Source organism: Apium graveolens, chromosome 7 (genome assembly GCF_009905375.1).
Source record: "Apium graveolens cultivar Ventura chromosome 7, ASM990537v1, whole genome shotgun sequence".
NCBI lineage: Eukaryota > Viridiplantae > Streptophyta > Magnoliopsida > Apiales > Apiaceae > Apium > Apium graveolens.
In genome coordinates this window covers 18041750-18059568 of record NC_133653.1, presented here as the reverse complement: position 1 = coordinate 18059568, position 17819 = coordinate 18041750, and the positions used below count along the sequence as shown (strand labels likewise).

Genomic DNA, 17819 nt, shown 5'->3' with positions numbered 1-17819 from the left:
GTATTATTAGCTGATAAACGTGCTTAAAAAAAATCTTGAAAGATATAATACAGCTAGAACTGGAACACCTAAATAATAGCAACTACTTCCTAATAAAACTCCAACTCCCCGACTTATGTTTGTGGGTATTTTGCTGGATTGCAGTCATTTAGCCCTACTTTCTGGAGTAACTTTCTAGCATAGGCTATTTGCTTTAACTCTGTGTACCCTAATTTCTGGATTATCTGAATACCCAGACAATGAGTTAGCTAACAACGATCACTCATCTTGAATTCTTTCCCATCTATTTATTGAACTTGAGAATATTCCATACACTCATTCCTGTAACCAATAGATCGTCTATATACATGAATAATTAGCACTTCATCTCCTTCAGGTTTAGTATAAACCGCATGTTCATAGAAATTTTTTGTGAATCCCAACTATACAAGACATTTGCTCAAATTTTCATACCATGCTCGTGGCGCCTGGCGCAAACCGTATAAAGCTTTAATCAATTGGTATATCATATTTTCACTGTATTATTTGACAAATCTTTCCGGTTGCGTGACATGCATACATCTCTTTCAATTCTCCATTAAGAAAAGCTGACTTCACATCTAAATGGTGCACCTCCTAACCATTTTTCCCTGACAATGCTAACAATAATCTTGCTGTCTCTAAACGTGTAACAGGTGCAAACATCTCCTCAAAATATATGTCTTGTCTCTGCACGTATCCCTTCGCGATGAGTCTAGCCTTATATTTGATAGTCTCACCATTGGCATTCTTCTTTAGCTTATATACCCACTTTAGTCCGATTGGTTTTTGTCCATGTGGTAACTCAACTAACTTCCAGGTATTATTTTTGTTAATGGCATCAATCTCATCTTTCATCGCCATCTTCCACGCCGTTTTTGCCACAGCTTGGCTATAACTGGTTGGTTCATCAACTGCCAACATGAGTACATTTTCCAACTCCACTTCTTGAGTTTCATCATTAATGTCACCGGGAGTCGAAATTTTTCTGGCTCAATACTGCAAATTGAAGCTTTTGAATTACTTGGACTACTACTATTCGAGACTCCAGAATTAATTGGTGTTGCTGGGGTATACTTCTCGGTTTTAGTGGAAGAACTCACACTTTGCGAAGAATCACTCGCACTTGCATCATGACTTGTGGGCGTGCTGGTTCTTTCTATGGCTCATGATTTCCCGCCTCTACCAAATTGTATCCAGACACTATGAAAGGTTTAAAATATGGTAAATCCCCGTATTACTCTGAATCCCATTCCCAGGCTTTATGTTTTTCAAATACAATATCCGTGTTAACCGTGATTTTTCTAGAACTTGGATCATAAAATAATTATAACCATTAAATTCAAAAGGTTCATAAAATGCCTTAAGTAAATACATTAATAGAATATATTATTTTAATTTAATTTAGGTTATTGGTGGAACTTCAACCTTAAACTACTATATATGGATAATAACTATCATGAATTTGATTAAAAAAATTCAACTGTTTAAAAACTAAGTGACCAAATTAAAAGTACTAACAACACTTTCAATATTTCGTTAGTATAGCTATATACATATATATATAATAAAACATGGGTGAAGGTCACTATTATCTAGTGTGGGTCGGAAGGGCACCCTTGTATATGAATAAATAAATAAATAAATAAATATATATATATAAATATATATATATATATATATATATATATATATCCATATATATACAGAGTTATGAAGATGGACCAGATCACACAATCCACGTTGTAAGTCTGCATTTTTAAAGTATGAAATGTTGTCATTTTAAAAGAGTTATTTTTTACTATATCTAGTAGAATATTATAATAAATTACAATATATGGTCAGTAGGTTTTAAATCTCAACGTGACCCCACAATCCAATTCTTCAACCGACTTATTTTTTTAGCTTAAGTGTTATTTAGAACTAAATGATACCAAAATAAAGAGGATAAATGACAGAACAGTATTGCTCTTTATTTCATGTTGGAATTGTTTTTTCAAGCCATACTTTTCCGAATTGGACTAGTTCTAGAAGTAGTAGCTAATGAGTAATGTTCCCACACGTCACAAATTTAACCATAAGAATTATCAGTTTGAATGTCCAGTCCTTTATTCCGGAAGGGTGGGGGCTATTAAGTTCAATTTAATTCTTAAAATTCTCAATACCAGATAAAATTTTAGGAAATAGTTATCTTGGTGATCAGTAATATTTCTAACAAACTACAAAATTATGATATGCATAGCAAATGCAAAAATACTTCTAACAAACAACAAAATTAAGAGATGCATCCAAAAGCATCTAAGGAGAAATGCAGTTCTGAAATGCAAAAATACATTTGGTAAATTACAACCATATTTGCTAAAACAAAAAATGCAATTCTAAATATAAACTAAAATAGTTATACAATTTAAACTAAATTTTAACCTATTATGCGACATCCCAGTTTTGCAAATATTTTCAGAGTAAAATAATATTTTAGCAAATCTTTTAGTTAGTAAAATAACAAATAATTGTACAAAAAAATGTATTTTTGTAAAATTCCCTTAGTTAACTTATCTACACTTAATAGCTAATGAACTAGTCCTTATCTTTATTTCAATATAAAAATACCTGTTTATTTAACTATTTGGGCCGTGGACAAATAGCTGTAATTCAATTTCTAGCGCAAAATTCACGTTCTACTAGCTCACGACATATTATGTTAGCAACAAAAACATTTTTATCTCAAACAATAGTAAAAATTATGAAGAAAAATTATTTTTACAGGGAAAATCCTTAAAACATGTATACCAAATATATTCAGGAAAGTTGTAAATGTATATATTCCTTTTGTGATGTAAAATGACAGGTTTAGATATTATGTACTATGTTTCAAATAGGAAAAATAATTTCAAAAATTTCTCGATTATATGTTTTTATTATCTAGGTACATGATCTATTTTTTAATATATTACGATACCTAAACATTTCAACAATCTTATTTACATCCTTCCCTTTAATTTTAACTAACGTTTGTTAGTCAATTAGGGTTCTTTAACGTCTTTAATATGAGATTTTTTGATTAGTTGATGAATTTAAGGGAGTCAAAAGTTTTGGAAGGTCAACTGAAAAGATTCATGTAGTTTCTGTTAGGAATTTAATCTAAACATGTTTAGTTTATTTATTTGTGAATAATCCAACGTGTCTTTTAGTGAACGTTACAGCAGAAATAGTCAGTAGTAGTTGCATTTTAGTAGGAAACAAGTTAGATGACCGTGGAGGAAAAATAGGAGTCTGTAGGTGTTTAGATATAATAAGTCTGTGTAACTGCATTTCATTAAGTTTTTATCCCAGTTGTTTGCTTTATTCAGAAATCTTATTAGTTTGTTTCCTTGAATATCATTTGTATATCTATCATCTGCTATCAGAGCTCTCGTTTCAGATCGTAAACATCCTTGTTGCTGAGAGACATGGCAGAGTCAAGTAAGGGTAAAGAAGGACAGCTAGGCTTGAGCTATCCGATGTTAACTAAAACTAACTACACTGCTTGGGCCATGAAAATGAGAGTCTTTATGCAGGCCCATGGCGTGTGGGATGCAATAGAACCCAAAGACCCAAAAGGTGTGGTTGAGGATAAGAAGGACAAACGAGCTTTAGCAATGATTTATCAAGGCATCTCAGAAGAACTATTACTAACCCTTGCCGAGCGAAAAATAGCCAAAGATGTTTGGGGAGCAATACAAACTGCGTCCTTGGGTGTTGAGAGAGTGAAAGCGGCGAAGGCTCAAATGTTAAAAGCTGAGTTTGAGTCTTTGACCATGAAGGATTCAGAGCAATTGGATGATTTCTATATGAAGTTGAATGGTTTGGTCACACGGATCAGGGCATTAGGAGAGACAATTGGAGAAGCGTATATTGTGAAGAAATTATTAAGAGTTGTGCCATCTAAATTTCTGCAAATTGCCTCAGCAATTGAGCAATTTGGAAATTTAGAGACAATGTCAATCGAAGAGATTATTGGATCTTTGAAAGCTCATGAGGAGCGATTGGCAGGACAGGGAGTTATTAAGGAAGGACAACAACTCTTATTAACTGAGGAGGATTGGGTAAAACATGAGAATGGGAATGTCAAGCTGCTGCTCACACGCGAGGAGTGGTTGAGAAAATCGATTCGAGGAACGACTCAAGCTGGAAACGATTATCGTGGAAGAGATAATCAAGGTGTTCGTGATAGGGTGGATCGAAGCAAGATTAAATGCTTCAATTGTGGAGCTTATGGCCACTATGATGCTGAATGCAGAAAACCGAAGAAGGAACGATTTCAACAAGGGGAGGCCAACCTGACACAAATACAAGATGATGAACCTGCACTTTTGATGGCTATGTGTGAAGAAATTGCAGATGTAGTGATACTCTTGACAGAAGGGGGGACTACAAGTACTCAACAAGAGGTAGAGTAAAATACTTGGTACCTTAACAATGGAGCCAGCAATCACTTGACTGGCCACCGTGAGAAATTTGAAAAGTTGGACAGATCAATCAGAGGAGAAGTAAAGTTCAGTGATGGTTCGATGGTAAAGATAGAAGGCAAGGGATCTATCAGATTTGCATGCAAAAATGGTGAGACTAGAATGTTGCACGAAGTGTATTTCATTCCTACACTCCGGAGCAATATTATAAGTCTAGGCCAGTTGTCAGAAGAGGGAAACAGAGTTATTCTTAATGGAGAAAACCTTTGGGTGTATGATAGTTATGGACGTCTATTGATGCAAGTAAAGCGCTCAACAAATCGATTGTATAAAGTTCATATAGAAGGGAGCAGTGAAATATGTTTAATGACAAAGGTGGAGGAAGAAGCTCGGTTGTGGCACCTCAGGCTTGGGCATGTGAATTACAAGGCGATGCAATTGATGTCACGAAATAAAATGGCACATGGTCTACCATGAATTAGTTTGCCATGATAAATTTGCAGCGGGTGCCTCATGTCAAAATAATCTCGTAAGCCATTTCCTACTTATCCAGACTTCACTGCTAAACATGCTCTAGAATTAATTCATGGAGATCTTTGTGGACCTATATCCCCTTCAACACCTGCCGAGAATCGTTACTTTTTGCTTCTCGTTGATGATTTTTGTCGAAAAATATGGGTCTATATGTTAAAAAACAAAGATGAAGCTCTGAGTTATTTTAAGAAATTTAAACTATTGGTTAAAAATGGAGCCAAACAGGGAATTCAAACTTTTAGAACTGACCGAGGAGGAGAGTTTTATTCCAAAGAGTTTCAATCTTTTTCTGAAGAGACAGGCATATTGAGAAACTATACGGCACCCTACACAGCACAACAAAATGGTGTGGTAGAGCGCCGTAATCACATGATAGTGGCAATGGCTAGAAGCTTGTTAAAAGGAAGATCAGTGCCCGAGAAATACTGGGGAGAAGCAGTCAGACACGCGGTTTTTATTCTGAACAAGCTGCCCACACGAGCCCTGTCAAATGTTACTCCACATGAGGTATAGTATGGTACGAAACCGAGTGTTGATTGCTTGAAGGTTTTTGGGTGTGTGTCTTACATGAAGGTACCAGCTGCTCATACACAAAAATTAGATGATCGAAGTAAAATGGTCGTTCATTTTGGTCGTGAACCGGGAACAAAAGCTTACAGGCTATACGATCCAATTATAGGTCGTGTGCATGTAAACAGGGACGTTGTGTTTGATGAGGGAAAAGGTTGGAGTTGGGAAGAACTTGAAAATTCAGGTGCTCAGATGTCAAGTCATTTCGTGTTGGAAGAACAAGAATCAGATACACCAGATATTACCACTGAAGAAAGTGCAGCAACTCTGTCATCACCTTCAATACCTCTATCTTCCACACAGTCTGTTCAGAGTGAGAGAAGTGACAGTTCCAGCAACTCAATTGCCAGTAGTGAACCACATCGTTTTCGCTTACTCTCAGACATTTATGACACCACATAAGTTGTAGAAATTGAGGATGAGTTACTTTTATTAGGTATTGATGAACGTGTCACATTCGAACAAGCAGTTCATGATGAAGCTTGGAAAGAAGCTATGCAAGTTGAATTTGACACAATAGGGAAAAATCACACCTGGGAACTCACAGACGTACCTAAGGGGAAAAAGGAAATCGATCTTAAGTGGGTTTTTAAATTAAAGAAGGATAGCAATGGCGATGTGATAAAGCATAAAGCTTGCCTTGTAGCAAAAGGATATGTGCAGTGTTTTGGGATTGATTAGGAAGAGGTTTTTGCCCCCGTAATTAGATTAGAGATAGTTCGGTTGCTATTAGCTCTTGCAGCCAAAAATGAGTGGAAAGTGCACCATCTCGACGTCAAATCTGCCTTCCTGAATGGTATTCTCCAAGAAGAAGTATATGTGCATCAACCAAAAGGATTTGTGAAGAAAGGGTAGGAGCAAAAGATCTATAAACTGCTCAAGGCCTTGTATGGCCTACGTCAAGTGCCTAGAGCATGGTATGCAGAGCTGAACAAATGTCTTCTAAAATTGGGCTTCACAAAATATCCTTATGAAGATGCTGTTTATACACGACGGGAAGGCTACGAGTCATTAATTATTGGTGTTTATGTTGATGATATTTTAATCACTGGAACCAGCCTTCTGAATATTGTCAAATTCAAGGGAGATATGTTTAAAGAATTTGACATGACAAATCTCGGAAGATTGTCTTATTATCTGGGTTTAGAGGTGGAGCAAGATAAAGGTTGTATCGAGATTAAACAAGCATCTTATGCAAGGAAGGTTCTACAAAAGGCTGGTTTGAGTGGATGTAATGTTGTGAAGTATCCTATGGAATTAAAGTTGCAAATTGATGCTGATAAATCAGGTGAACCAGTGAACTCAACATACTACAAGAGCTTAGTGGGTGGTCTTCTTTATTTAGTCTACACCCACCCGACCTGACATTACGTATGCAGTAGGGGTTATCTCGAGATATATGGAAAGGCCTACAACACTTCATCTGAATGCTATACAAAGAATCTGTCGGTATGTGAAGGGTACTTTGCACTATGGTTTGGTTTACACAAAGGGTCGTGGCAATTATCTTTTATCTCGTTTCTCTGATAGCGATCTGAGTTGGAAATATTGAAGATAGAAAAAGTACAGGAGGGATGGCTTTCTACCTTGATGAGAGTCTAATTACTTGGGTCTCACAAAAACAACGTTGCGTTGCCCTTTCATCTTGTGAGGCGGAGTTCATAGCTGCCACTACTACAGCGTGTCAAGGAATATGGCTTCAACGAGTGCTCAGTCAAGTTGCTGATATAAAACCAGGTCCAGTTATTCTATACATAGATAACAGGTCAGCCATTGATTTAGCAACAAACCCAGTTTTTCATGGGAGAAGCAAGCACATTGATGTGCGTTATCACTTTATTCCTGATTGTGTTGAGTAGGGGTTGATAGTTATAAAACATGTCAGTTCAGCAGCGCAACGCGCAGACATATTAACCAAGGCCTTATCTGCAACCAAGTTCGAGAAAATAAGGGATCTTCTGGGAGTAAAGAATCTTGAGCATGTTTAGATTAAGGGGGAGCATGTTAGGAATTTAATCTAAACATGTTTAGTTTATTTATTTGTGAATAATCTAACGTGTCTTTTAGTGAACGTTGCAGCAGAAATAGTCAGTAGTAGTTGCATTTTAGTAGGAAACCAGTTAGATGATCGTGGAGGAAAAATAGGAGTCTGTAGGTGTTTAGATATAATAAGTCTGTGTAACTGCATTTCATTAAGTTTTTATCCCAGTTTATTTGCTTTATTCAGAAATCTCATTAGTTTGTTTCCTTGAATATCATTTGTATATCTATCAGTTTCAATTGTGGAGGATGGCCTGAAATTGGTAGTTTTGTCACCGCCGACTGGAAAATGACCATGGTTTCCAGCCACCATTTAGGTCATTCTATACCATTAAAACCTAGATAGATATTTTCGGTTTGAACTCCCGAAACTTCTTAAATCCTCAATTTCATCATTGGATAAGGAAAAAACCCCAAATTTGAGAAGTTGAAGAACCCTAATTGATTAACGGACCTTAGTCAAATTCTGTCGGAAAGACTGTAATCAAATTTCTGAAAAGTTAAAGTTCGCCAACATTTGTTTTTTTGGTCGAGGACCTTAAAAAAATAACCTATATTTTAACGACCTATAAATTAATTATTCCATTTAAATATAATTTATTTAGTTATTTTTTATCGTTAGATGTTTAGTGGCAGAATAATTATAAAGAAAACTATTATTTTAGGATCATTTAGAAGGCATATGTAGTGGGCGAGTTAGTGGTATTATGGAGTTAATTATGTATTTACCCACTAATTAATAGTATTGGAAAACTTATAAATTGACTAGTTTATTTGAGTTATATGTAATGAAAATGAAACGCTATTACTTGCAAAATGCTGTCTTTTTGTACTAATTTATGCAACATATCTACCAAACATGTGTGATCTAGAGCATGTGAGATTTTTATACAAATACACTTTTCATATCCACTGACTTCAAATAATATTTAGGTCAAAAGAATTTTTACATCTCTATTCTAGCGTTCATTGATGGGTCATCATGATGAAATTGTACATAAAATTTCTGAGTTTCTGGAAAGTTATTGAGCATGATATCAATTCTACTCATCTTTTTGAAAATCATTCACTAATCCAAATCAAGAAACACGAAGAAGGAATAGCACGAAGCCAAAGTTACTTTCGTGTACCCATTTAGAGGTTATTATCACAACAATTATAGATAAGCTGTGAATCTACTAAAGAAGCATGTGACATCATTAAGGAGTTCGAAGGAAACAAATAAACCAAACTTATACAAATTCTCAATGTAAAGAGGGAGTTTATGATGATGTGGATGAAAAGTAATGAAGGTTTTAAAGAATATGGGAGTAGGTTGATGTCATAGTCAATTAAATCAAAAAAATTACTTGATGGAGAATTTTCGAAGTTATAGAGTCATGGAGAAACTTTTAGTAACAGATTAATTATCATATAGGTCATTATTATGCTCCAACATGTTAATTAAGTCATCCAGAAATTTTTTGTCTATATTAAACCACTCATGACAAGACCTGATTCATTCTGTTAAATAATTTTAAAAAAATTGGCTGGAAAAGATGTCTCATGGTTAGGTGTGACTTATTGATGTCCATTTTAGACTATACTAGTATATATAATTAAACATTTACACTTAATTTCAATTAAGTTTTTTGGGTTCTGTTTTAAGGTGGTTCTCTCCTGAACTTTAGCATATATATATATATATAATTTCCATTTGATTTTTTTGGATTATTCATTTCCCAAAAATGGTTTTTAATGATTATAATCATCGATATAGCCGAAACATCCACGTAGATAACACGCCAGTCACCTTAATGAGAAAGATTTATTTTAGCGTTGACTTTGAAAAAATTTAATGATATCATATACATTTTCTTTAAGTTATTTAATTGAGATAAATTTTCACCGTGACTCATTTAATTTATTAGAACACACTAAATGACCCATATGATAATTACATTATAATAACTCTTTCAGACAGGTATGTGACTAAAATTTCTTTTTTTGAAAATACTAAAGATCTCTCAAAATTAACAGTTTGAGAATTAATTAATTCACTCCATGCAAAATTAATTAACTTTCTGTATTAAGTAAAAAAAAAATTCATAACCAAATATAAATGGAACCTACTTTACTAAATTGTAAAATGTAAACAGGGTTATGGATGACATGGGCTATGTATCTTGTAAGAGCTTTAATGCACGAGCATTATTGAAATCATTCAGAGGAAAAGTTTTTGTATTTAATAAAATCTTAAACCTGCAACTTAATAATACGCAACACGTATACTTTGTTAAAATGAAAGACACCCGAACAGGGAGATAAACTCACTTGTATTATTAGCTGATAAACATGTATAAAGAAAACATTGAAAGATACAATACAAACAGATAAAGGAAAGCAAAATTACTGTTACTGGAACACCGAAATAATAGCAACTACTTCCTAATAAAACTCAAACTCCCACTTATTCAAAACTTCTTCTACAAACTCTGAGAACCGACAATGGCTGATTCTTTTGGGTATTATGTGGCACATCAACTAGTAACATCTAGTTTAGATTAATTCCAACATATTCCCCGATAATCTAAACTATTTTCTTCAAATTCTGAATTCCTAATAATGCACACATTTTCTGAAATTTCACAGTAGATATGGCCTTTGTCAACCTATCTGCATGCTGTTCCTCCGTATATATATACTTAATCATAATTTCACCACGCTCTACACATTCGTTAATAAAGTGGTAACATATGTCAATATGCTTACTCCTCGCGTAAAGCTGTAACAGTTGCTGCCATGAACTCAGCTTCACACGTGGATAAAGCCACACATCACTATTTTTATGAAACCTATGATATTAAACTCTCATTTAGATAAAATACCATGCCTCCTGTACTTCTTCTATCTTCAATATTACCAGCCATATCACTGTCCGAGTAACCAGATAATATGTAATTTCCAACTCCCTTCCTCTAAACCAAACCACACTCCAACGTTGCTTTCACATAACGTAAAATACGTTTAACTGCATTCAAGTGGAGCACTGTGGGATGCTCCATAAATATGGTAACAATCCCAACTGAGAACGCAATATCGGGTCGAGTATGGACTAGGTACCTTAGACCTCCTACCTAACTTTTAAATAAAGTAGAGTCAACATAATTACCCTCTTGATCCTTGTCGATCTGTAGTTTAGGTTCCATGGGGTATTTTGCTGGATTGCAGTCATTTAGCCCTGTTTTCTCGAGTAACTTTCTAGCATAGGCTGTTTTCTTTAACTCAGTGTACCCTGATTTTTGAATTACCTCAATACCCAGATAATGAGTTAGCTTACCAAGATCACACATCTCGAATTCTTTCCCCACCTATTTTTTGAACTTGAGAATATTCCATACACTCGTTCCTGTAAGCAACAAATCATCTACATAGACACAATGATTAGCACTTCATCTCCTTTATATTTAGTATAAACCGCATGTTCATAGGGACATTTTGTGAAGCCCAACTGTTCAAGATATTTGCTTAATTTTTCATACCATACCCGTGGCACCTGTATCAAACCGTATAAAGCTTTGATCAATTGGTACACCATATTTTCGCTGTATTCTTTGACAAATCCTTCCGTTGCGTGACATGCATTATCTCCATCAAATCTCCGTTAAGAAAAGCTGACTTCACATCTAAGTGGTGCTCGTCCCAGCCATTTTTCGCTGCCAATGCTAACAATAATCTCACTATCTCTAAACACGTAACAGGTGCAAACACCTCCTCAAAATCCATGCTTTATCTTTGAACGTATCCATTTACAAAGAGTCTGGCCTTATATTTGATTATCTCACCACTAGCGTTCTTCTTTAGCTTATATGTCCACTTAAGTCTGATTGGTTTTTATCCAGGTGGTAACTCAACCAACTTCCAGGTATTATTTTTGTTAATTGCATCAATCTCATCTTTCATCGCCATCTTCCACACCTTCTTTGTCACAGCTTGGCTATAACTGGTTGGTTCATCAACTTCCAACATGAACAGTTCATGTTCCAACTCCACTTCTGAAGTTTCATTATAAATGTCACTGAGTAGTCAAAATTTTTCTGGCTCACTACTTCCACTTGAAGCTTCTGAATTACTTGGACTACTGCTATTCGAGACTCCAGAATTAATTGGTGTTACTGGGGTATTCTTCTCGGGTTCCGTGAAAGAACTCACACTTTGTGAAGAATCACTCGCACTTGTACCATGACTTGTGGGAGTTAATGGTTCTTCCTCTGCCTCATGATTTCCCAGCTCTGCCAAATTGTATCCAGACACTGTGAATGGTTCAAAATATGGTAAATCCTCATATTGCTCTGAATCCCATTCCCAGGCTTTATGTTCTTCAAATACAATATCCCTGCTCACCATGATTTTTCCAGAACTTGGATCATAAAGTATGCAAGCTTACGTTCCCGGTTCTCTTCCAAGATAGATTGCCACTTTGCTGTAATTATCAAGCTTAGAAGTGTGTACACTTGGCATTTTCATATATGCCACACAACCAAATATTCGTAGATGACTAATGTCAGACTTGTTGTTGGTCTATGCCTTGTATAGTGTTTCCCCTATCAATGTACGGTGGGCAAACGATTCAGTAGATACACAGAATGGTGGATTGCTTTTCCCCTTAACTGTGAAGATAACTTCTTTTCTTTCAGAAGACTTCCTCTCATAGCTACAATAGTTCGAGTTTTTCGCTCAACCACCCCATTTTTACTGTGGGGTGTAAGGTGTAGTGAATTGCCTCGATATGCCTAGATTATCACAATAATAAGTGAATTATTTCGAGCAAAACTCTCCCCCTCTATTTGTTCACATCATTTTGATATTTTTCTCTGATTCTCGTTCGACCAAAATCCTAATTTTCTTGAAAGCCCTAGTGCCTCATCTTTGCTGGTTAACATGTAAACCCACATTGCCCTGCTATAGTCGTCGACTAGTAACAAAAAATATTTATTCCCTGCCTTTATTTCTGGTGTTATTGGACCACATAAATCTCCTTGGATTAATTTTATTTCTGTTTTGCACGAAAGTTTGCTTGTAGAGGGAAAGATTTTCTTATCTGTTTTGACATCAAGCATCCAGCGCAGACCTCTTTCGGTTGGACTAGTTGCGGAATGCCTTTCACCATGTTCTTCTCAGATATCAGCATCATTGCTTGGTAATTCACGTGGCCAAGGCGTGAGTGTCAAAACCTTGACGTACTTTCAAAACATAACATAAACAAGATGGCTCGCTGGGTTCCAAACTAATTTTGTACAATCTATTAATAAATCTTTTAACCTTCATCAAGAATCGATTTTCCTCCTCATATACCCACATAAAATTTCCATTCAAAATAACTCTATTTTCATTTTCAGATAATTGTCCAATACTTATAATATTGCTACGCAAATTAGGAATATAGTATACCTCATAAAATGCTCTTTCCTTGCTGTTTTTGCACCTAACCACCATTGAGCCTTTTTCTCTAATCTCAACCATAGAACCATCGCCAAATTTTACTTGTCCTGTTACTCGTTCGTCCAGCTCCCTGAATTTTGAACGCAGGTCTGTCATGTGATAACTTGCCCCGTTATCCAAGTACCATAAATTCAACTCAACCTTTTTTTCTTCACTTCTCTGCAATTTTAGCACCAATCCTCTCTCATTAAGTAACAATGTGATAACCCTTATTTTTTTACAAATATATATCTATCTTTGGAATTTTATATTATTTGTTTTGATAAAAAAATAATATTTTCTTATATGAATAGTTTACAAAATAGTATGATTCACATGTTATGTATGTAGATTTTATTTAATACATTACAAAATAATTTATTTGGTTATAAATTTCTATATAATTAAGTATACTTTATTTTTAAATCTTTAGATGTTTTACTTAGTCAAAAATTCGTGAGTTCAAAACTAGTGGGGTGATAACTACCCATACCCACAAACCTAGGAGTGGGCTTTAACTAATTCCTAAATAAATACAGCTGTATCAAGTTCCTTTTTAGTTTGCACATCAATCTTCTATCAAGTATGAAGGTATGTTTTATTCTACTTCTTCTTTTTCAGCATACATACATGTTATATATATTATTCTATATTTTTACTATGCACTTGAACTATTACTACTCATGTAGTGTTTACTTTTTAGCTATGGTTAAATCATTCTCCTTATTTTATAGAGCATATTTTTGTTTACATTTTTTGTACAAATATGTCAATGATATTACTTTCAAATTAATTATTAATATATTCTTTCCTAAAAGATATTTATTGTTTTTATTTTTTTGACATTGGTCGTATAAATTTTCATGTGCTCCCAAAGTTATAATTGTATTAAATATGCATTCTTATGTCACTAAATTTTTTGTATATTAGATAGTAAATATAATATTATGTAAATGGATCTCTCTCTATATATATATACTTAGAAAGTCTTAAGATTTTTATGCATAAGAAAATAATTTTTTAATTAATGATTTATACATATTTATATGTGATTTCAATTATTTTGGAACAATGATGCATGATTTTACGTTTTAGTTGAATTGACATATTTTTAATTTCAAACTATTATATGATTTTGTAAATTGCTTGTTACTAAAATATAATTTTGTACTAAAGTGTATTAAGTACTTTCTTTTCTTATTTATTGTTCAGAATTATCAAAATGGTATATGTTCTTTGTTAACTAGATAGTATATGTTCTTTGTTAATTAGTATGGTTTAGCACCGTATAGCCTATATAAAAATTGAAGTAATATTGTTTACGCCTTACCATTATATATGGATTATTTATTAATTTTAATTGGTTTGATTAATTGAAACTTAGGATTTTTTGGCAATATTTTGGATCACCATTTTTGCAGCTAAGGTAAGTTAACTCTTCACACTTTATTTTATTTTGAAATCTTTTAAATATTTTTGCACGTTTAAAATTTATGGATCAAATACCCTGTTTTAGAAATAAGAATTCCTAGTGTGCTCTGACTTATGAACCGGTTGGTAATTGCTTATAGTTCCGCAACTAGCCTTTGATACCTTACTAGGGAGTGCTACTTATGATGCCTTCGAGAACTCACACTCTATGATACCTTTAGTAAGGGGCGCATTATTGACAGAAATTATGAACTTTTGATACTGTATCACCAGGTATTTGTGACCTTAGCGAGCTGTGGAATTTTATATCTTATGACATATGGCTTTTGGAAAATAATTTTTGTTTTATAAAATTATGATAGTTGATCCACTAGTGTAGAATTGTTTTCTTGTTGGGCCTTGGCTCATTACTTACAAATTTTCAGGTACTTAGCTTTTGGGACATCTTAAAGGTGGACTTGATTTGAGCTTGCTTGGGAATAATATTTAAGTGATTATGTTTGTATTGGAGCTGTATCTCTCACGATTTGCTTTATTTTCACCTTAGATGATTTTATTTCTGTCCCGGATTTTAGAATTTTATGGAAAACTAGAAACTTATTCTTATTATGGATTTAATTTGGAGTTTTAGTTGAATATTTAAGTATAATTATTTTCTGAAAAGTCGGGGTATTACAGTTGGTATCAGAGCCTAGGTTAACTTCCTGTAGACGGCCTTTTAGGCTAGACCTGTGAGTTTTGAGTTTACTGCGTGTATTTTCAAGAAACTACTTTTATTTTTCTTTCGTTAAATAGTTTTTGACTTTTGTACACTTATATGTTTTTGGTATCTTAAATATTTTTGGTATTTTAAATTTGGGGACCAAATTTTGTTAAGGAGGGTAGAATGTGATAACCCTTATTTTCCGTTACAAATATATATCTATCTTTGGAATTTTATATTATTTGCTTTGTTAAAAAAAATAATATTTTCTTATATGTATAGTTTACAAAATAGTATGATTCACATGTTATGTATGTAGATTTTATTTAATACATTACAAAATAATTTATTTGGTTATAAATTTCTATATAATTAAGTATACTTTATTTTTAAATTTTTAGATGTTTTACTTAGTCAAAAACTATAATGTATTCGTGAGTTGAAAACTAGTGGGGTGATAACTACCCATACCCACAAACCTAGGAGTGGGCTTTAACTAATTCCTAAATAAAAACAGCTGTATCAAGTTCATTTTTGTTTGCACATCAATCTTCTATCAAGTATCAAGATATGTTTTATTCTACTTCTTCTTTTTCAGCGTACATACATGTTTTATATATTATTCTATATTTTTACTATGCACTTGAACTATTACTACTCATGTAGTATTTATTTTTTAGCTATGGTTAAATCATTCTCCTTATTTTATAGAGCATGTTTTTGTTTACATTCTTTGTACAAATATGTCAATGATATTACTTTCAAATTAATTATTAATTTATTCTTTCCTAAAAGATATTTATTGTTTTTATTTTTTTTGACATTGGTCGTATAAATTTTAATTTGCTCCCAAAGTTATAGTTGTATTAAATATGCATTCTTATGTCACTAAATTTTTTGTATATTAGATAGTAAATATAATATTATGTAAATGGATCTCTCTCTATATATATATATACTTAGAAAGTCTTAAGATTTTTATGCATAAGAAAATAATTTTTTTAATTAATGATTTATACATATTTATATGTGATTTTAATTATTTAGGAACAATGATGCATGATTTTACGTTTTAGTTGAATTGACATATTTTTAATTTCAAACTATTATATGATTTTGTAAATTGCTTGTTACTAAAATATAATTTTGTACTAAAGTGTATTAAGTACTTTCTTTTCTTATTTATTGTTCACAATTATCAAAATGGTATATGTTCTTTGTTAACTAGATGGTATATGTTCTTTGTTAACTAGTATGGTTTAGCACAGTATAGCCTATATAAAAATTGAAGTAATATTGTTTACGCCTTACCATTATATATGGATTATTTATTAATTTTAATTGGTTTGATTAATTGAAACTTAGGATTTTTTGGCAATATTTTGGATCACCATTTTTGCAGCTAAGGTAAGTTAACTCTTCACACTTTATTTTATTTTGAAATCTTTTAAATATTTTTGCACGTTTAAAATTTATGGATGAAATACCCTGTTTTAGAAATAAGAATTCCCAGTGTGCTCTGACTTATGAACCGGTTAGTAATTGCTTATAGTTTCGGAACTAGTCTTTCATACCTTACTAGGGAGTGCTACTTATGATGCCTTCAGGAGCTCACACTCTATGATACCTTTAGTAAGGGGCGCATTATTGACAGAAATTATGAACTTTTGATACTGTGTCACCAGGTATTTGTGACGTTAGCGAGCTGTGGAATTTTATATCTTATGACATATGGTTTTTGGAAAATGATTTTTGTTTTATAAAATTATGATAGTTGATCCACTAGTGTAGAATTGTTTTCTTGCTGGGCCTTGGCTCATTACTTACAAATTTTCAGGTGCTTAGCTTTTGGGACATCTTAAAGGTGGACTTGATTTGAGCTTGCTTGGGAATAATATTTAAGTGATTATGTTTGTATTGGAGCTGCGTCTCTCACGATTTGCTTTATTTTCAGCTTAGATGATTGTATTTCTGTCTCGGATTTTAGAATTTTATGGAAAACTAGAAACTTATTCTTTTTATGGATTTAATTTGGAGTTTTAGTTGAATATTTAAGTATAATTATTTTCTGAAAAGTCGGGGTATTACAAACAAAGTGTTGTTATTAGACCCCCCATACTCTGTTAAAAGGAGTTCCAGTTTGTCATCTTGAAGTTGAGTCAGATTTGCCTGCATTTTATTTTATTTCTCCCCCCGTGGCTTACGACACTCTACAACAAAATATCCGTACATATTGCAATTAAAATACCTCACCTTACTTTTATCACGTACTCCTTGATAACCACCTGTACGTCGACCTTTGTTTGATATCATGAGCACTCTTCCATGATGAGTAAAAGTTTAGTCTCACTTGCCTCTCATTTTATCCACTCTTCTTTTGTCAACAGCAACTGACTGCTAGTCTTCTCTAGTTGACCGCCTAGCCTTTCTTCATGCGTATTCACTGAACCAACTGCTTCTTCTAGGGACATATCCTCTAAATCCCTGAATCATTCTATAGCTGACGTGATTTGTATGAAATTTTATGGAACTGCTCTTAACAATTTTTTCACTATGTAGCTCTCCTCCACTGTCTCTCCTAAGGCCCTGATGTTGGTCACCAATCCACTTATCTT

At 33.5% G+C, this 17819-nt stretch overlaps 1 protein-coding gene across 1 annotated transcript; it reads left to right on the top strand.

Moving 5' to 3' along the window:
- Positions 1-3467: 3467 nt before the first annotated feature.
- Positions 3468-4457, top strand: LOC141673336 (uncharacterized). Its single transcript, XM_074480070.1, has one exon. It carries the CDS (start codon positions 3468-3470, stop codon positions 4455-4457), a length of 990 nt encoding a protein of 329 aa, XP_074336171.1.
- Positions 4458-17819: the final 13362 nt, after the last annotated feature.

Coding starts and splice junctions, on each gene's coding strand:
- LOC141673336 (XM_074480070.1), top strand. CDS start 3,468: ATGGCAGAGTCAAGTAAGGGTAAAGAAGGACAGCTAGGCTTGAGCTAT.